This window comes from Sylvia atricapilla, chromosome 6 (genome assembly GCF_009819655.1).
Source record: "Sylvia atricapilla isolate bSylAtr1 chromosome 6, bSylAtr1.pri, whole genome shotgun sequence".
NCBI lineage: Eukaryota > Metazoa > Chordata > Aves > Passeriformes > Sylviidae > Sylvia > Sylvia atricapilla.
In genome coordinates, this window is record NC_089145.1 from 25,386,688 (window position 1) to 25,408,658 (window position 21,971).

The following is a 21,971-nucleotide window of genomic DNA, read 5'->3' on the forward strand; positions in this document are numbered from 1 at the left end:
AAAACTTCACATCCCTTGGATATGTGAACTCACACAAACTTATCAAAGATCACGAAAGCATCCCAAAGAAGAGTGGCCTAAGGCCAGGGTAATTCTACTGCTTGTCTCATAGAATCATTACAAAAATATTTCACATCATGTTCCTGAGTACAAAAGTAACTGTTTAACTGAATATCAAGGTTCTGTGATTCATTTTTTTAGGACTGCTGCCAGCATTAAAGTGGGATCCTGGTGTAATTCCCACTTCTGAGCTGTTAAGGACTGAGGAACCAGTTCAGCTAGCCTAGTGACAGGGATAAACAACTAAAAAAGACAAAAACCAAGGAGAGACAGAAAGAGTAGAGGGAGAGAGAGGCAGAAGAGGAAGATTCATTTTTCATAATCTTTTTTTAAGATAATGATTTATCATATGCCATGACTGACAGTGAGAGCTAGTTGCTCTGCTGGACACTGCTCAGGCAAGATGAAAAGAGGAAATACTTACTCTAAAGATGTAGGTTGCTCCTCCTCCACCCCCACCTCCTCCAGCCCATTCCTTCAGGTCCCTTTTTTTTTTGTAATCTTCTTCGATGAGAGATGACTCCCCTAAGCAGATCTTCTGGGTTTCAGGATTGCCCTGAAAGGAGACAAGAAATGGACTGAGATATCAGTGAAGTCTGCTCTTGACACTTGTCTGTGTAGTTCAGTACAATAATGTCATAATGCTTGTTGTGCATATTAGGCATATATAAACCAGTATGTAGACTATCTTTGTAAAATAGTCTTTTAGTCTAATTGTAGTCTAATTGTAAAATAGTCTAATTGTAAAATAGTCTGACCTTTTCTACTAAGACTGACAGCTGAGGGATAGATGTGTCAGTAACTTCTGATTTGCAAACTTGCATTACACATGCGAATGAAAATAAAGATGCATATAGGAAAAAATGTAATAAATCATTGTTAATTTAACATAATATTTTGCATATTACGAACTTCTTGTAACATTTAAATATTTTTGATTATGGATTAATTCTGAGAATTTTCTTACTGACAAATTTACTATTTATTTCTCAAGGACATAAATGCATAAAGCAAAGATGACCACAGATAGTTGAGAATAATCTATTAATATATCTTTGAAGAGTAATTTGGAGACCCAGTTTCCTATTCCTGCACCAGTCTTACTGCCTGTGTCCTCTCATTCATGTAGAATCACAGAATGGAGAAGATTGGAATTGACCACTGGAAGTCATCTAGTCAGTCCAACCTTCCTGCTCAAGCAGACTTCCCTGGAGTGTATAACTCAGGATTGTGTCCAGATGGCTTTTGACTATCTCCAGAGAAGGAGACTCTACAATCTCTCTGGGAAACCTGTTCCAGTTCTCAGTGACCCTCACAGCAAAGAAGTTCTTCATCACATTAAGGTGGAACATATCCCATTTTCTGCCCATTGTATCTCATCCCAAGACTGAGACTCAGTCTGAAAATTGACAGAGGGAGAGCTCTTTCTCAATTCTGTTAGTGATGGTGCATGGCATTTCTTAGTTGGTGGGGCAATTTGTCTGGTTAATTCAAACAGGAGAACAAAAGATAGCAAGGTGGATGAAGACCAGGGAAAAGCAACTAGGGTAATTCTGAGGAGAGAGAATCAAGGTTTGGAGCTGCAGAACTTCTCCAGAGAAAGAAAAACAAACATTATTCACCCAATATACCTATTCATCACAATTTCCAAAGTCAAAGAAAGTTGAGTTTGGGAAGTGGGAAAAATTAAGTGCAACTTTTTCCAGTAGTACCTGCCAAAGGGAGATAATGCTGGGTTATAATTTGCAATTTGGAGAACAAATGATGAAATGCAAGGGATTAATGGACGACTTTTCAGATTACAACCTAAAACTAGAGAGTGTGCTGAAAATGTTACACAAATGTACCTTTTATTTAGATAGATATGATTATTGTACTGTATAAAGTGAAGAAATAGTGGGTTTAGAGTCTATTGCAGCATCTAGGTAAGACAACATATCCTGTGAGAAAGTAAACAATAATTTCAAATGCCTACAAGAATAGTTTATGCATATCCAAACACACCAGTCTGTGGGGAAAAACCAGCTTTGCTCCTGGGCAGGGCTAAACAGCATCTCCGGAACAAGGCAGTATCAAGAACTAATGCTGAAAAAAAGTAGTTTTTAAGCCTAAGTGACAAAAGGACTTTCAGATCATTTGGTCTAGCATTTAGAGGACACATATAAGTGCTCATGTCACCAATTTCCATTTCTCATTAGTATTTTTTTGTCATCACTAAAACCTAATCCAAGGGCTGCTGGAGTTAGCGGGAAGATTCTCACTGGTTTTGGAAGGCTTTGGATTCAGACTTCAGTTTCTCAACTTAGAGAGTATGTAACACAGTGTAGCCACAACACTGCTGGATCCTTCAATAAATAATTGTAAATTTTCTGAAAATCCTGGCAGACAGAAAATAACCTAGACTGTGGAAAAACAAGAGAGGGAGCACATTACTTGCCTATGAGCTTCCTGCTTAAAATAAGCACAAGAGAGCTGATGAAGAACTTATTTCAAACACCAGGAGCTTAAAGCAAAATTTCTGTGGGCTTCATATTTATTTGTACATTTTGGGATTGTTTTTCTTTTCAGTGTCCTTTATATCTGTTTTGAGATTCTTTCTAACTTCTTTTATTGGTTTTTTCCTGTCTCCTGACTGGATTTCATTGCTGAATTCTGGGAATTCTATCTTCTATCACCAAACCCCAAGCCACCCACTGAACAGTATCTGCAAGGTCTCTGCCCCATGTGCTTTGTGGTCCTCACCCCAGGGCAGGCATCCTCCCCCTGCTGCCCCACTAAGATGTACAGCAGCTCATCTTTCTCCAGGTGGAAGGTGGCTGAGATGAAGACCCCATGGGACCTCTTATTGTGGTTTTTGGCTCCCTTCCCCCCAGCTGCTCCATAGGCAGAAATCCTGCAAGACAAAGTAAATAATTGAAGAAACAGCTCTCACACTTCTCATCCCCAAAGTAAATCCATCTGCAAGGTCTCCCCAGCCCTCACTTTCAAACAGACATTTTTCCAGAGCAGGCTCCTGCTGTAGCAGCTTGCGGCTATTCTTTGTCTGAGACCCACATAGGTAGGTTTACAAGAGGACAGACCAATCCTCACTCGAGTACTGGAAACAGAGACTCAAGCAAATAGCATGAGCTGGTATAGCCCACTCCAGAAGGCTAAAGGACTGAGACGATGGCAGCACTTCTACTTGACTGCATGCCCACTCTCATTACTCTTCTGATCTCTTCTGTGCTGCTGCTCACCCTTCCATGCTTCACAGTAGCTCAGATGTATATCTTTATAGCTATCACTCTTATTTCTTCACTGTCCTCTCTATCAACTGTCCTCTCTATCAACTCAGTACAGTAAGGTCCTACACTTATGCTTGTTGAAACTCCACAAATACAAAAGCAGTTAGAGGTGGCTGCCCCCCCAGCACACACTGATCTTCACCTGTATCTGTTTGTGGCTGGCACTCTCCAGACTTGCACTCCCCGGAGCCTGCCCTCCTTCTCCACAGTCACCGACACATTGCTGTTCTTGTAGGCACTGTCACACTGAGCTTGAGTTGGCCCATGGGGACCACTGGCACCACAGGTTGAGAACCACCACAGAACAGTTTTGTCCCCTGTGACCAAAACAGCAAGAGTTGAGTCAGATGTGAGCTTCCCTCTATTTCTTAGTACTTGTACACACTTACTTCTAGTCATAGCACAACTACTGCTTTGTTATGGTCGCTATTTGCTTTTCTCCTCTCTCACCCTATTTCCTGCACACTATTTGATAAATCATGGGCTGAAGATAAACTTGATCAATTTGGTGTGAGGGGGGAAAGGAAAAGGGAAGAGGGACTGAATTTCTAAGAAGGGTTTTATTCAAGTGTCTCATAGACATGATCAAATTCCTCTTCTCAGTGGCAGTCTGAAGCAAGATTATGTTCAGCTTTCCAAATGAGAACTAAACCACGTACACAGAGAAAAGAGTTGAAAATATATGTCATTACAGCTAGTGAGGATTTAAGAAACACAGTGGAAATTTTAAGGTACTTGTCTCAGTCTTGCACAAGAAGCCTGTGGCAGCAGAAAGAGCCGGGGAAGAGCCTCTTGCTACCATCTGTAGGGACAATTCTTCCCCAAACAATTTCTTTCTTGGCTCTCATTAAGCATTATTCTTTTGTTTCTACAACAGTGCAGCAGATAAGGATGTTCTCCATTTCACAGCCATTTTCTAAGACTCAAGCAAATCCATCTTCTCCACTGCATTAAATGAAGCCTAAGAGTAAAATTTTCAGTAATGTATCTAAAATCTCTGTGATGCAGTTTATGCAGAAAAGCCAGGGTCAAAAATAGAACAGTTTAAGAGTTGAACGATTAAAATAGAGGTTAAAAACTTTTTAAAGGAAAATTCCAATCTTCTTTAAAGGAAAAGGCAAGCAAAACTACCCCAAACAGACATCATCCTATGAACATGCAGATGGATCAATGCAGTGTGACTTTCAGCTGCATTACAGCATTCCCCTGCACTAATGGGAACACACAGCAGTACAGATTGTCACATTCCAGGTGGACATAGCCCTCAGGTGCTGGTAGAGTCACACACTGGTATTTGTTGGCTGCAAAACAGCCTCAAGAAAACCTCTCCTCCTCACTTTCTCCTTTAGACAGCTCTTTTCACCCACACAATTCTTATCTGTCCTCCAGAGTGGCAATCTCTACCACTATCAGTAAATTAGTTCCCAGTGTTCCTTGTTCTCCTCCTTTTTCATCCAATTTTTCTCTTCAGTGGATTTCCTCATCCTTACTTTTCCCTGGATTTTCAGCTCTACACCATTATTCTGCACTCATTTTATTCAGCTTCAGTGCTCTGCACTTTTTCTATTCCCAGCTTTCTGTACAGGTCTATCTATGCCTTTTGTTCCTAAGCTGCTTTTCCATGCACTCTGAATCTGAGCCACACAGCTTCTGTTTTCACTTGAAAAGATTCTGCTTTTCTTTAAAGAGGACCTGCCATTTCAGGGCTGGTGTGCAAGGCTCCAGCAAACTGTTTCCCTATAGCCAAACAGAGACTACCTGACACAGTCCCCACATCTTTGGCATGGATTATATGCAGTTGCCTCATTGCTGCAGGGCAGACAGATCACACACAGGAGATGGGAAGGGAGCCACCTTTTCTAGCCAAGGGACAGGTTTTCAGTACTGAAGCACGTACCTGGGAGGGAGGGCTCTTCCAGAGGGTTCAAAAGGTGCTCATCCAGGATAGTAATCTCACGTGGGTACTGGCGTTTCCCACCAAAATGACTCCGTTGTCTTCCTGTAATAGTTTGTAGAATAGAGGAAAGAGGTGGGAGGATGGTAGAAAAGAGGGATGGAAAATTTAAAGATTACATTAATTAAACAACCATTTGTTAAGATAAGTAAATATTACCTTGAGTAGAAAAGGTATTTTGAGGAATCATAATTTTGTATTACTCCTTTGAGCCCATGTCTTAGGTTAGCTACTTGTATCTGTGCTGAAGGCAGTGGGTATTCACATGAGCACAGACCCTCCATATTATCCCATGCAGGATAATCTCCTTGGTCTGCAATTTCCTCTAGCTGTGATTACAAGAGATTTTAGGTAAAACATAATGTCAGGGAACAGATACCAGGTACTGATGTTCTGCTGGCCAAACAGGCAGGTGACAATTCTGGACAGTCAAATGACTGGAAGTGTAAAGGAGAGTGGTGACAAAAATCATTGTCTTCAGTTCTGAATAGTTTCATGGCAACTAATCCAGTTTAACAGCCTACTCCCACTTCAGCTACCAGCTTCGAGTACCTGAGAGCTCACTTAGAGAATAAATAAATAAAATTACATGCCTCACTAACATACACAGTTATGATACAGAAACATACCCTTGACACAAAACTGTAAATCTTTGGACAAACCTTTTTGAAAACCACAGAGCAAAACCATACATTTCTGGCCACTGAGACAGGCCTTTGAAAAAGAGTCCTTTCTCAGAGAGGAGGAATTTCAAATCAATTGCTGATCCAAAACATCTGAATGCACTGAACACCATAACACCAATACTGCCTTACAACAGGAAAAAGTAATAATGAATCCTTGCCTCATAATCTGCAAACATCCTGTTTCAATAGTTAAATTACCCATTTTTATGCAGATTTTTGATTGGAAAAATCTCTAAGAAAAAGGACACACTTCTTTCCATTGTGTGAGCCTTCATCTAATACAATACTGAATATTTTTCATCAGTTGAAAAACATTACAAATATTTCAATTTTTTCCAGTTATGAGAATTTAACAGCTGTCTGATGCTCTGCTGAAAAGAGACTCACTCAGTTCCAGATGGACAATTATCTCAGCCACAAACCCACTGCCCTAAATAGCAACAATTAACACCCTTGTTAGCTGTGTCAGAAAGGCCAAATAACTAATTGAAGCATGGAGACCTTGTTGAGCTTTTACTCCTGAGAATATTCCCCCCAGTTTGACTGAAAGCACATTGATGCATGCAAATAAAAAAAAGCTTTGTGCTGACACACTCTGTTCATACTGAGATGGAGAACTTCAATGCATGAAGTTGTCAAGCCAGTGAAAAATGAAATTAACCCAAAACAAATGCAAGGAGGAAAACAGAATGAAAAATACAATGCCTGGCCAGAAAAGATGCTCCCTGAGGCCTGCATTGAGTTACAAATTCCAAAGGTCACAACAGTTTCAGATACTTGGCAATGTACAAGAAGTCTGGTTATGTTTGCCATAGCAAAGGAATGTAAATCGCTCTCTGAAACAGAGACCTGATCTCTGTGTCTGCATGGATTTTTTGTGGCATCCCAACTGAGTATCCTAAGGCAATGCCTCATTTCCAAACAAACAGTCTTTCCTCCTTCTCCAAACACTCTGAAACTCTTTCTCTCCAGAAGAAACTTTCTGTCTCCTCTGTACTAAGCAGCAGACTAGCTGCAACAAAGACTGAGCATCACCCTGTCCACATGAGCTGTTAACACTTTAAAGGCTGATGTTCTATGCACTGTCAGACATCAACTTGTAAGGTGGCATTTTCTACAAACCTCATGTAGCCCTGGGACCCAGGGACTGGTGCTCCACTCTATTTTAGTTTCCACTTCCCCTTCTAACAGCCAGAATGTTGACTGTAGAGTGAATAGAAGGGAACAAGAATTAACTCATATTAAGGTGTATCTATATCCAAAAAATGCAAAGAGCACAGACTTCCTTTCTGCAGGTTTTAGCTAACACTGATTTCCCCATTGAAAAGAGACAGGGGGAAGAGTAAAGGAGAAAGAGAGGGCATCTTCTGCAGGTAGAGAGCTAAAGTAATTAATTCCTTCACTGCTTCCATGTCTCTATGACTGTAATGAAAATAGAGATCTGGTGGCTGAGATTAATCAGATCAAGATTAATCATAGTAAGATACCTCACAGGATGCTCAGGATGTGAATGATCTCCTCAGAGATCCCACCTTACTAATGCTGGTTGAAGTACTCCCAGAACTAAGATTTTGCTGGGTCAGGGACTCTACAACCAAGAAGTAGAGATGATCTGTACAAAAGCTCTTTTTGGACAGTCTTGCTATTTAGAAAGCAATCTTCTGTGAAATTGCAAATGATGCCCAGACTGAAATGCAATTTCTAGGCCAGGGCAGTAGAGTTTCATGGACCACAGACCTGTGATCCTAATTGGAACAATACAATGCTTAGAGCACCAAAAGATAACAGTAAAGGCAGTGAGAAGGGGAACTCAACTATCAGCACTCTACTTGCTGCATCAGTCCACATTTTCATGGTAACATGCTCAAAATTCAGACCTCTTCCTGTATAAGCACTAGTTCACTGAAACTTTGAAGTATCTTTACACCTGTCTGCCCCAAGTTTTCTCACAATGAACCAGACGTGCCATCCAGTCTGTGACACTGCCTTACACAAGGTGATTGTATAAGCCAAGATGTGCTTTTGCCTCAGCTTTTTCATGGGGAAATTATCTGTCAATGCCTAGGAGCTGCCATCCATAGAATGGTTTGTTTGGGTTTTGTCCTTATTGATGTCTCTTGAGCTGCCCTCACTACTCAGTTGTTCTCTTAAATCTTACTAAACCTTTCCTCTCAATTTTGAGGTATATGTAAAACCTCACCTTCTTTCCCATCTTGCATACAAAAACAGTGCTTTCATTCAGCACTGGGTTTTGTAGAGAGTTTAACTACAAGATTGAAATAGATGGAGAAAATAATATTTACATCCTAGCAAGCAGCAAATCCTTCCTTCCTGCCATACATCCTTCCTGCTGCCCTCATGAAAAGAACTCACTGCTTGGATTTTAATTGGCTCTGTCTCTGACATCTGAAACCTGTCCTTGCCAGGGAGAAGTAATTTCATTACTGAAAAAACAGCAGAGCTGCTGGGCTTCTCTGCAACCTAACTGAATTAAAGTCATGAGAAGACAAATACAAGGGGGGTTGCTTTCAGAGGCGAGAAACCATCAATTTGCAAAGAGGATTCAAGGAACTGTGGCAAGTGCAAGGCTTCCGAGAAACGAGAAACGTTTCCTTCATGATGTGTTTCTTCTGTGTGACTCACGCATCTCTGGGTCATGCCTTCAGATGGGGTAAGTGCCAGTTGCTCCTGGACATCAGTGCAGTTTATCCCAATTGACAGTCAGGAGTAACTTGGGCAGTCTAATGGACAAGCTCTGATAACATTGCTGCAGGGGCGTTTACAGCCCACCTGTTTGCCGGAGGATGCGTACCTACACCACTCCCAGCAAAATGTCTGTGGCTGAACTGGAGGATCTATCTGCTCCCATGAGGGCAGTAAACTCCAGCAGCTGGGTGCACATCAGCTGGCCCCAGTGCATCTGGAGTCACTCCCTTCAGTTTCCTCAAGATTTCAAAACAAACTGTTAGCATGGAAGTTCCAAAGTGTTTGGGAGAGAGGGCTGTTACAGAGCTGGAGTGAAAAAATGAAATTACCATAAAGAATCAAGTGAAACTCTGCATACTCAACATTTTATAGAAGAGTGGTTTCAATGCCCACAGAACAAAGGGACAGAGAACAGGACAATGAACCAGGAAAGGATAGGAAGGAATAGTAGCTTCAGTTGATGAGCTTTTAACACATCTATTTTGACATAAGCCTTCCCATATGTTATGCTAGCTACAGCTAGCCACTGCAGGGACATGCTTTTACCCTAAATGCTGACATACTGGGTGTGGTGACACATAGAATGGCACTGTATCACCAATTCACTTTTTGTCTGCAACAGAAGTCACCATTCAAGTGTTACATATCTTCCATTTCCTTTGCAACAGAACATGTCTTTTCACCAGGGAAAAAAGAAGGCAGATTCTAATACTTTCAAGTAGTTCAAGTACCTAACTTCTTCCCCTTTGTCTGCTAAGAAAATCCACTACAACTCCTGCTAACATGTTTCAAAGGGTAGCACTAGCTTCATTTTTCTCTGGAATAGTTGTCATTCACATTCATAGTAATGAAGCAAAGGAGAGCTGATATATGTCTGGCAGTGATAGCTGATGTGCCTCCTTACAGACTAAAACAAACTTGTTGGGATAATCTAAATTTTATTGTCAGTGAGTCAATTTACTCCTTCATTTTCTTCCTTTTCTCCACAAAAATATGGTGACTTTCCCCTTTGATTTCAACAAATTTGGTTCAGCTATCAATTACCAGGGTGCATAGATCAGCAGGACTTTGGAAAAACAGTGTGATGTAATCCTTCCATTTACGGCTAAGGAATAAGTCTAGTGTTTCTTGCCAAGACACACAGACAGGTCTCAACTATGTGATACAGAGCATGCAGCTTAGAGAAAAGAGCATTAGGAAACTCTGACACAGAGTAAAATTGCCTCTATTTTCAATCTTCAGTAGGTCTGAGATAAAATGGCATTGTTCTGAAGAAGCTGACACAAATGATCCATGCACACTCAGTGGGGAGAACAGAACTTGTGTCCTGGATCTGTGGGATGCTGATTACACTACCCAAATTTTGGGAGAGATTCTGCAACATTTGTGGCTCACCGTCAGTGAAGCAGTCCAGGCCAAATGTAATGTTGTCGATAGCAATGTCAGCTTGGGAATTCCAGCCCCAGGTTGCCAGGAGTTCCAGTTGAAACCTTTGCAATAAGACAGATGTTTTAGAGAAGACTAAAAAGAAAGGACTAAGGAGAGGGAAAAACCAACCAACCAAACAACTTCCCTAAAAATACAATGCTCCATTATTCATGGATAAAAGATCATCACTATTTACAATTTTTCCCCCAGACAAGTCCAGCTGAGCAGCCAAAAGGGCTTGCTATAAGTCTTAGACACATATCAACCCCTCATAAGCACAACAACATTCATACAATTTCACATTTCTTGGGGAATAAGAATGAGAGCCCTACTTCCTCTGCTATCTGCACATACATACAAACAACTGTTCCCCACTAATTGCTATATACAAACAACCATCCACATTCAATTACTAGAAACAGTCAGAAAATCAGACTGGGGGAAAAAATATCTCCTCCTTTCTACCCCTGAAGAGATAGAGCAAAAACTGAACAGAATATCCAAATATCTTGGGCCTGATCTTCAGCCAATGTAACAATGTAGAAGGTGACATGAGTTTATTTTGGAAGGGTAGGACATTATAAATTTCAGTCATAATTCCTTGAAGAGTTAGCTCCCTGGGCTGTCTCATCTTCCACTATGACCAAGTGTTGCTTATCTAGGAGCTTTGTCACATCCCATGTGTATTGCTTCCTTCTGAATTCACAAGGAAGAAAGAAAATTAGCTGAAGGATCTCCTTCTAATGGATAGGGCTAGATATTTTCTCATTACATTTCAGAAATAAACAGATGTCTGATGTCCAGTCCATTTAGAGCTTATTAAAAGCATATGGACAGAACCTCTATTGCTGTCTCTGGTAAAGCTCAATGATGATTTATGAGAGATTAAGCCCTGACCTGCTGAACACATTGATCATTCAGCCTAGAAACACACTTGTCCCAAATTAGTGACAATAAAATATGTGTGTGCATTCCACCCACCAACCAAATGTTGGTTGATATCCACAGTTAGTTGCATAGCTGCATGCAAATCCTTAGGGATAAACTGCTTTAACCTCAACTCAAGAATGACCCCTTGTGCTTAAATGAAAGCATCCACAGCTTCAGGATCTGAGCACACTGGAAGTAAGTGCAGTAAATGCAAATCAAGGGTCTCTTGAATGACCCCTTAGCTGTGGTGTTAGTGGGGGAATTTTTCACTACATCCCCTTCCTACAGAAACACTCCTCTTCAATAGCAGGCTTAGCAAGAGCATTTTCAAACCTCGTATATAAGTCCACTGACAAATGACAATAATTCCCTCATCTATCTGATGGAGGAGAGTCAGAACACCCTGAGCCCGAACCAGGGCACTTATAGGCCCCACAGGCACAGACACAGCACCACATCCTACCCCTTACTTAAGGCATTCACATGGCATTATACCCTTGGTCAGGTTGATCTGCTGTGTCTGGTCCATGGAGAGAGAGAAGACGAGGGTCCCTGGCACTGCATCACCAGGTAGGTTTCTGCTCCAGCTGAGTACAAGGGAGACCTTGAGGAATGACCCCTGATCCCCTCAATGCATGAGAATTGACATTTCATAACCTCTAGGCTCTGTATGGCTCCCCTTCCTCTTAACTTCAGAAAAGGGGAGGAAATCGCCTTTTGAACTCATTTGCTGTGTTAGCCAGAGGGGTTTCCAGTGTTCCTGTTCATTGATCTCATTTTGCTGACTCCAACAATTTATATTCTCCAGCTCTCTGCTGTCTGGTCTTCTGCCTGTTTGGTTTTCTCCCGACAGTATTATTTTTCCTTGTGTGTGTGAACCAAGTAAGTGAATTTGCCAGCCCATCACCAGAAGCAGTTTTTCAAAGTAGCTAGATGCCCATCTAGGAGGCTGATCAGCAAACTGTGTCTTCCTTCTCTCCTAGGAAATAAATTAATTGGATAAAGGTCTTGCTAAAATCTACCTAAATAGAGCCTTCATGTCCTCCTTGTTCTTTTTGCTAAGCTTTCTCTACTTCTGACCCCGTCAAGCAGTTAATGACTTGCAACTTCTTGTGTTTCTATTCATGCCTACTCTTCTCCTGTGTGACCTGTCCCCTTCCCACACACTTTACTTCTGCCTAGCATCCTCTGAAGGAACCAGGGGAAAGTACTGCACTTTCCTATAGCAAGAGAAGGACAAAAATTTCCCAAAGATTTGGGATACAGAAAAACAGCATGCCATCTCAAAATCTCCACTAAAAATTACCCTAAGCACAACACTGCTAGAGCTTGCATTACCGAGGAAAGCTGGCAATACCCATAAATACACAGAATAGTCATTCATGAAGTACCAAATTGCAGTAAAATTGTCCAGCAATGTTCATCACACACTTCTGTTTACAACTGTTTTCAATTCACCAACATCAAAGTGATTTAGGCTGAACTTTTCTATTTTGCATCATTTAGTATAACTTTTCTAGCAGTCAAAACATTTTGTGAGTGTTGAGGATAAGACAATGCAGGGATTCATGATTCTGACCATGCTCAAAAATACTGGTAACTTTTTAAGCACTCTGTGCTATCAGGTATTGGAAATGGGATGTGAAACTTGTGAGGAAGAGAGTCACATGGCAGACATGAGGTTGGGTTTTTTCATGTGAATGAGAATCAATTAAAATTTTAAGAAAACATGTTTGACGCTTTTTAATCCCTGACTTTTCCATGCGTGGTATTTTTTGTAATCCTGCAGCTTCCTCTTCCCTGGATATCTGAAAGTCTCAGGCAAAATTGTACTTTCCAAGCAGCGCTATTACGAACCATGTCAGGTCCTGCTTCAGCTACTGCCCTTAGTGAGAACTAAGGTGAGTAGTTCTCACTACTAGGAGGTGAAAACTGCCCTTCCAAGTTAATGGATAAACATTTTCTTCCCCAGTCTTTCTTTCTGTTGCTGATTCTGCCCAAACAGGAAAAAAAGGCTCCCTGAACTGAATCCAGAGTGAACAAGGTGTCATCCTGGGGGGAGGCTGGGAGCTCACGGGGAATTTTAAAGCAGAAGGGCATAGATTTCGTGTACAGGGGGTTTGGGCCCAAGAACTACAGAGAAAATTAAATTGCCGGTCAAGGAATACTGGGAATAAATCTTTACTCTAGGTCTGGGATCACTGAAATGATAGCACAGGAGAGATAGCTAGGAGGAGAAGGGAAGTGCAGGGAAGGGATTAAGACTTAATTATAAAAAAACCAAGACAAAACAACACCCAGAGACAGCAGCTGCTGTAAGAGAGATGGAAACAAGAAGCAGGGAGGAGTTCGGAAAGGGAACTTATGACCAGAGGCATAAGACAGATAAAATGGACTCCTAAACGAGAGGCTGAAGCAAAAGAGAGACCAAGTATATGAAAACAAGGAAGAAAGGCACTAAGTGCCCACAGAAGCAGGTAAGACAGAACAGAAAGAATAGAGCATGGAAACAAAAAGACAGGAGGACTGGGATGGAGCCTGTGTCCTGGGAGCACAGAGACCATGGTTTCCTCCCTTGGGAAAATAGCTGTAGCATCTTCTAGCAAAGCACGTGCTTTTTCTGTGTGTGTTATAGATCAGTGTAGCAAATGACAACTTATTTACTTCTGTCAGTCACCTGGCCAGCATAGGGGGTACAGATTTGCCTTCTAGACTGGGCAGTTCCATCCTTACCCACAGTGATTGTCACTGTTGTGCCACTCAGTTTTAAATTTGAAAATGTCCTACATAAATGTTACATGAAGTAAAACAAGATAGAACTACCTGAAACAGACTGTAATAATCAATGCATGCATGACCTAGCTGCATTTTTCATTTTACCTAAGTGCTCAACTTTTAAAAAACATTACAGTATTTGAACATTTGAATATAAATTTTCTTTATGCCATTCTGGTTAGTGCTCAAAAGGAGTGTCCTGCTGTCCATCCCTTTTGCCATGTAAGGTCCATTTTGCTTCAGAATTAAGGGCCAATAAGGAAAATGGACGCTTCAGGGAACAAAGCATAAGGGACTGTATATCATCAGAGGAGGCAGAAGGTCTTAAATATCTCTGAAGAGCCTCTTGGTCTGTGCTGCAGACAGATCCACAGTAGAGTGCCCAGAGAAAAAAGCTATTCTGCACTAATTCACTGGCCATATTTTACATATGCATAATTAAACAGATGCTAATCCACAGGGCTTCAGATTGTGTCAGACAAGAATATTAAATACAGTGCTAGCAGGCAGACCAATCCTACCCTGAAGGAATCATTCATGCCAAAGGTGTATATGGTGAACCCATGATAATACTGAGACCAAAGGTAATCAGGAAATTAAACTAGGAAGACAGTAGAGCAACATTTATAATATTCACTGTATAGACTCAAAGGGGTGTTTTTCTTAAACTTCATGTGAAACAGGCCTTCCTCAGGAATATGAAAAAAAAAAAACAAAACAAAAAAAACAAAAAACCAAACCAACCAAAAAACCAAACTGGAGAAACTGAAAAAAATAAATTTCTGTTGTGCAAAATAACCAGCTACCAACACCAGCTACATGGCCTGAGATTGAGTGACACTAGGTGAGGGTGGAGAAATGCTTGAATAAAATTTGATTGCATTGAAATTCTTTAAATCTTCAATATTTCACTTCATTTGAAAACCAGTGTTGCACTGTATTTCCATATCTAAACCCATGAGAACTTTAATGCAAGGCTTATTTGGGCAACAGTCTCCTTCTGAAATCATTGCATCTGTAATGCATCAAGGAAGGAAGTCCAGCTGCCCATACTGCACTGATATAGATCCTAAACTGGACAGCTGTATTGCCTAATCTATGGGATTAGCACCCCTTTGACTCACTCGGTGAGTGTTGTTTTTTTTTACTGTGGGAGTATGAAGTGCAGCTATGCTAATGCAGCTGTTTCCCTGCTGGGAGCACTTTGCCCCTGTGAGTACATTGGCTTGCTCAGATTGCTAAACAGTTTTTAGTACAGATGCTTGCTGTTCCCAAAACCTAAGTACTGTTTGAGGCTGCACAGAAGTGCAGTCACATGGTGTGGGCTTGTGAGGAGCTAAGCTGTGCATGTGCACAAAGATATGCACTTAGGACAGAGTACTTCCTGAGCAAGCAGAGTTGCTTAAAAACAGCCTGAAAGAAGACAGGAATTAAAGTGACACTTCACAATAAAGATGGTAACAATTTACTAAATCTATAGGGGTAAGCATGGCTGCTGACAGTGAAGCTCTTACCAGTTCTGAAGCACTGGCATGGGTAAGGTGATGAGAAACCAGTGGTCACTCCAGCTCCCTGCCCTCTCCCACATTGGCAACGTGATTGGAGCTCCCTTTATCTCTTCCCTGAGAGAGAAGGAGACTGTACCATTGTAGCTACCAAAAATATGCACTGAAAATTGAACCTGTAACAGAGGAAGAAGAGGAGAAGAATGGTAATCTGTGACAGAAGGGAAAGGTAGTCACTTCTTGCCTCCCTGGGAATCTGAGACACCAAACATCCAAGTCTGAGTCAAACTCTTTAATGACAGAAATCACTAAGCCTCTACTCACTGACTGTATTTGTGCTGGCATTACTAGCACAGAATGTTCTCAGGGAAGACCTGAACTGACACTCCTGTTGGGTAGCTGTTCTTCAACCACTGATGGCAATATCCACAGCCTCTGACACTACCTGGGTGAGAGGACTGGTTTCCTTGTTATTAGATTAGATTTATATTCCTTCTCTGCCCCAAATACATTTGAAACAAGGACTGTTTATAGAGGCAGGAAACCTCAGTCCATCAATCTGCTCCAACTCAAAGGCACTACCTGAATTGTAGCACCCCGAAGACAAGTGAACAACAAAGTCACTAGGCCAAAATATGTTTTGAAGCAGGACTTGTTCCTCTTTTGTCGGAGCAACCACTTCCAGCTTGCCACAGAGCAAGAGAAAGTTGCCATTTCTACCACTGCTTGGAATATTCAGCTGCCCTTTATGTAATAGAGAGCTCCAGTACTGGCAGGAAAGGGAACACGTGCATGTTCTGCAAAGAGCAGTCACAGAAATTCCTTGATCCTGGAATGTGGCCTCAAATCCTTGCCAGTGGAGGAGAGAATAGATCTAGATATCCTGTGGCATCTATGCAATAACAGCAAACTACTGCTTTTCATCTCCTGGTTTTGTGAGCCTATCTCAAATCACATTTTATTTTGTTGTTTATTTTGTACCCAGCAAATTTTACCTGGACTTATAAATAAATATAAATGCCAAAGTTACATTTTTGGCACCTGCACTGTATTTATTTTCCCAGCTCTAATTAGGAGGCATCAAAGCTTTCTTTTTTTCCCCTAGCAAGACTGGACTCCAGCTCAAACTTGCAGCTTAATTTTCCTAAGTGTTATGACTATAATATTATTTAATAATTTTAATTTCAGCATCTCAGGGCTGCAAGGCAATTTGCGTGATTTTATCAAGGCCAGGTTGCATTAACCTTCTGAAATTCCTGAAGAATGTGATCAGAAGTTTATTATATTAATCTATTTCCGGAAAATCTAATTCTTTCTAACTTCACACTCCTGTTCTCAGTGAAACTATCAAGTTTATTAACTCCTGCACAAGTATTGCAGAATTTATGAAGACAAATCTCAGCAACTCCATACAATTTAGCTGCTGGGCACATCTCAGAGGAGTAACTCTTCCCAACTGGTACAGTTAGGCTGGGGAGGTTTCCACAATGAGTAGCTGATTTGGGGCTTCTGCTTTCACTTACTGGGGATGCACCTCACATCTCCTTTCCAGCTGTGAACAAGTGGCCAGATAGGCAGTATAGACAGCTCTTCTGCTTTCCAGTGTTGTGCAGACTGTGCAGAGGGACAGGAGAACAGGCTAATTGTGCAAATAATGCCTACAGCCTGATGATTTACTCCACAAGGGTGCTAAGACAGCATGACACACCTGGTAGTCTTCAGTGGCAAGAGTGTCTGGCAAGCTGGTGCTGTAAGCCTTAGCCATACCACTGGTGTGAGTGCTCTCTGCTCGCAGGTAGAGGAAGTGTCCTGTGAACATAGAAGGGAATCAGAAAAGACAGAATAACCTTTTGCTCTTTTGTGTAATCTATTGAAATAATTTAACATCATTAATGTTACTCTAGGTAAGTAAGCATTTGTAGGTGTAAGCAGGGCTTGAGAGCAAATCTATTCGTGAGGTCATCGTAAACACTCTGGTAGATTTCAGCAGCACAAAAGTCAACATCCCAAACCCTTTCTTCACATGTGAGTGAATAAACCTCAGATACCACACAAGATCTTCCCATACAGAGGTGCACACTGATCTACACTCCTAATTCCTACACCACCAGCATAAGTGAGTCTTGCTGAGACAAGCACTGGGCTGGAAGAATTTATTTGCAGTCTTTGTTTCCAGGGAGAGCTTACACAAGCTCTCAGGAGATAAACAGAGCAGTTCTTTGGAAACCTTTCATTTTGGCAGGGAACTGTGAGGTAAGACTCATGTGTGCTAACACTTCTGACTTTCAGCCTGAACAGGTGAGGGTCCGCCCTCTCCCTTTAGTTAGCAAGCTGACAGTTCTGCAGTTCTGGGAATTATTTGACTCTATTTTTAATTGTGGTATTTTATGGCAGAGAATGTTTGTGGTCACTTGGGATATTCTCAAATGTGATGCTCTTCCTAACGCACAAGTGGAATCTGTCAAGAGTCTTCAAAAGATTTGTTTTTATAAGCTGCCTGGTTCTGTTGGGCAATTTTTACCTTGTGATGCAGCATTTATCATACTGCTGCTGAAGTACTCTGCAACTGCATAGCTCATAAGAGGAAGGAGGAGGGAAGAAGTACACATTACATGACTTTTTAAAGGTGAAGGAGAATCGTTGTCTCTGAGAGATTTGTGTTAACTTTTTTGCAGAACTTGTTTAATATAAAGTTTTGAGGCAGATTCAAAAGTTAATTTTAGCTACGTGTGAAGTTGTTATAGATAATACTGATGCTGAAGTTCATTTGGTAATGATTCCAAATTTTTTAAACCAATTTAAATAAACTTAAGTTCAAGGCTATTCTGTACATGCATACACAGAGAGTGGGAGAGAGAACAATGAAGAACCTACCACCAGTGGTTTGCAAAGTAGACCCTACAAATGAGTCCTCTTGAATCATTTCAGAAAAGCCCCGAATAGACCAAGGAGATGATGCAGTTTCATTCAGTGTCCAGCCACACAGACCTTCTTCAAAAGAGCAATGTGAGCCCTCTGGGAGACTTTCTGCAGTCAAGAGCAAGAAAAAGTAAGAAAAGAATAGCAACTTGATTATGGAAGAGCACAAGCAATAACAAAAGTGAAAATTCATTGTGGTTGTCCAAGTTACCCAACCTATGCTACACTGCCAAAATTATTTGTTTCAAAAATATTTTGGAAATATTTTCAAAACTATTTCAAAATAGTTTGTCTCATTTGTTTATTTCCAGAGTCACCATTAGAAAGCCAACACTTTGCTTCTGGAAACATTGGTGGCTTTTTTGTGCTGTCCTACTCTAACTACTGGGCAAAACTGCAGGCCCTGTAATCTCAGGAATGGCAAATCACTGCCACATATCTGTAAAGGTCTTGTTACGTATGAAATTGCAGGCATCACAAAGTTTTGTGTCCAGTTAAAGGAAGGCAAATCAATAGATTATTTTAAATCTGCACTGGTGTACTCGGAACAAAACTAAACATTTCTTCTCAGCACCACATATACTGTTATGGGATTTCTCTGTCCTGACATGCAAGAACTCTGAAATGGGATCTTAGAATGACAGATTTATGACACTGTAGGTAACTAAGAGTGGAAAGATGATTAACATCTCTCCCTGAAGGGAAGGTTTAGACCTTGGGTCCAGAAGGAAATTCTCACTCAGCTTCGGACATGAAAATAAGATTTTGCTACAAAGTAGTAGTAGCTGTGAAGAGAAGGTCATTGAGCTCCTCTCTGCAATACTTAAGAAATCAAACCAATTTTTTAAAAGATTCATTTTATTCTGTATAGAGTGAATTTTCAAGGAGAATTTTGGTATCCAATTAATGTAAATGGGCCAAAATAATTCAGGATGTAAAATACTGAATTAATCTAAAGATAGACTCAATTTAATTTATTTTTTATTCTGAATTATTTCTTCTAACTGAATGAAGAGTCTCATGAAGTGTCATGCCACATACTCACCACACCTCACTCCTTCCTCTTCTTTGGCAGGACAATCACTGATGAACTCACAGATTTGTAGGTGGCTGACACAGCCTCCATGAATGCAGGGGAAGGTTGAGCCTTTGTCATATATAAAAAGATCTTGATTTTCTTTGTCTAATGGGGAAGAAAAAAAAGAGAACTAAATCCCGTGATGAGCTGACAAGATGTGTATGACCCTTCAGGTGTATTAGATTTCACAGGTAGGACCTTGTCCTTTGTACAATAAATCTTCTTTTTTTTCGTCTATGTTTCTATCCAGCATGAGATTCCTGGACCAATTTTTTTGCTCTTTTCTTTCTCATGAGCTGCTTTTGCTGTGTTTGTGATATCTTTAGATAATTTGGTTGTTTTTTTTTTTTTACTGAAGGGCCCTCCAGTTTCCTACTGTGATGTGCCTCTCAGTTCTGCACACATGACTGTGCACCTGCCAGGCAGCTGTGACATGCTGCAGGGCACCCTGCTGCTGGAGGCAGGGACACCCATTTATCTCCAGCCCTGATAGACACATTGCTATGCCCTGTTGAGGCTCACGTTTAACCAGCACTTGTGCTGCTGACTCATTTCTGTGCCAGCTTCCAACTGTGGCATCCAGCCCATGAGGTAGCTGCCTCCCCAGCCAGCTGGCTTGCTGTACACAAATTTTATTCATGCACCCTAACTAGTCTAGTCAGTTCTAGTCTGGGAGCATTTGACTGACTGCACAGGTACCTGTCAGCCAGGCTGAACGTGATTTTTACGTGCGATATTTCCCAAAAGCATGACTCTTAATGCACTCAGCCTGTCCTGTGTATGTGCCCAGGCCTATTATGGATCTGCTGCCCTTTAGCAGAAGTCTGCACAGAAGTTTCATTTGGATTGTTACTACTCTGAAAAAAATGCAAAAATTAGGGAATCAATTGCAGGAGAAACAAAGAAGAGCACCTCTGTAGTCATCCAGATACACACTCTGAAAGAGTACTTTTCTTGACACTGTTTTGTGCCAGATACATGCACCAGGTTATTTAGAGACTGAGAACACAGTGTTTCAGGCTGTATGCACCACCTCAAAACTCTAGGACTGTAAAAAGCAATTACATTAAAATACAACATGTTAAAAGAATAATCACTACAATTAAATCTCTAATATGATTTAAACCATGCTCACAATAACGCATTCTTTTTACATTACATTCCAAGCTATTCCTACAGAATCTGCAAAATGGAAACAATAACATTATATTAATTCATGAAATTCAGGAACTGCAGATGATTATGTCCTCAACCTGAAGACTGCCTGTGCTGACAGACTCTTGCACTTCCAAGAAGCCTAAATGACATTAGCAAGGTTCCGCACTGCCACTGAGGATCATTTGCATGACATTCAGAACAAAACTGTAAGCTCCAGGTAAAGCTGAGGTCTTAGCTGAGCACTCAGTACTTTAGAGAAAATAATTACATTCCGATTTTCATTTCAGAGAGAAATTCTCAGCTTGGCAGTAGCAAAAAGACCTCATCAGGGGCAGATAAATGCTTCTTTTCTTCATAGATTTGTTAGATAAAGCCTAGGTATGGAAAAGGCTTTGGTTACATAGGGTAGACTGTTGTTCTTGATTATTTAAGAGAGAAAAATACTAAGTGCTAAAATAATCTAAGTAAAGATATTTTTCATCCTTGTTGTTGGATTCAGCAGAAGTCCAGTTGTTTTTGATTTTTTTCCCATACAAAGATCAAGCCAAGCAAAGCTGAAAAGCAGAGAGGATCACTTAAATTAGTTCTATAATTCTGAGTTACTAATCTTTCTTCTAAATCCTAGCCTATCCCTCCTCACCCTTATCCATTTTGGTGAGGATGAATTTGGTTATTCCAAACCTGTCTGTATTGCAGCATACCAGGAAAGCAGTTCCTGAGTTGCAAGGAGCCCACTGCCAGTAGTTCAGCATCCTCTGCTCCACAGTTTGAATATACCAGGGTGATTTTGAAAGGTCTTTCTATTCGTCCAATCTGGGCCACCAGGTATTTCCATTTCATCCTAGAGGACAACAGAATGTTATCAGACATACACACAGCACTCTGGAATCCATGGAGTCTCTAGGATAAAGATTCTGCACGGTACCAATACCCAATGAGAAGTAATAGTATCCATGTGGGAAATGGATCAATGAATGCAAACATACATATCTTGAAAGCAAGATAACAAATGGGTGTTGATATAAAACAAGTGATGTTCAGCCTAGCAAGCTCATGTAAGGTTATCTTTGCTCCAGAGCCTATTGTCAATGATGAAGAGATCCAACCATTCCCAATGATTCTTAAATGGGTCTTAAATTATCACCAGTTTTGGACATGCTACCCCAATATGTGCTTTCCACATATATGGTTGTGTTCTGTTTGCCCTCGAAAGTACAGATCAATCAAGCAGCTGCATAAGCCTCTGGATTTTCTCAAGCCAACACTGACATTGTGTGTTCTGGAAGTAAATGTCCGACCCTGAATGTTTTTTGGTTGTGTCAAGAATGGAAACCTTTATCTGTGTGTTGTCTAGCTGATTTTCCACCTCAGCAGACTACAGTGCATCCACAAAGCAAGTGATAGAAGGGAAGTGTTGTTCTAGGAAATGCAGATTACTTATCCCATTTATATTTCACTATAGAGCAAATGCCATAACCTGCAAAT

The 21,971-nt window shown here is 40.9% G+C and overlaps 1 protein-coding gene across 1 annotated transcript in view; it reads right to left on the minus strand.

Annotated features, from left to right (window-relative positions):
• The window catches only part of LTK (leukocyte receptor tyrosine kinase), a 92,798-nt gene that overhangs the window by 21,218 nt on the left and 49,609 nt on the right, over window positions 1-21,971 (minus strand). The window contains exons 5-14 of the mRNA XM_066321234.1: window positions 21,188-21,327; window positions 19,296-19,433; window positions 18,206-18,358; window positions 17,040-17,140; window positions 15,341-15,507; window positions 10,089-10,183; window positions 5,245-5,346; window positions 3,490-3,664; window positions 2,803-2,953; window positions 485-616 (exon numbers count right to left, since the gene is read on the minus strand). Of these exons, the coding sequence (XP_066177331.1) occupies window positions 485-616; window positions 2,803-2,953; window positions 3,490-3,664; window positions 5,245-5,346; window positions 10,089-10,183; window positions 15,341-15,507; window positions 17,040-17,140; window positions 18,206-18,358; window positions 19,296-19,433; window positions 21,188-21,327 (1,354 nt within the window). The remainder of the gene's footprint in view (window positions 1-484; window positions 617-2,802; window positions 2,954-3,489; window positions 3,665-5,244; window positions 5,347-10,088; window positions 10,184-15,340; window positions 15,508-17,039; window positions 17,141-18,205; window positions 18,359-19,295; window positions 19,434-21,187; window positions 21,328-21,971) is intronic.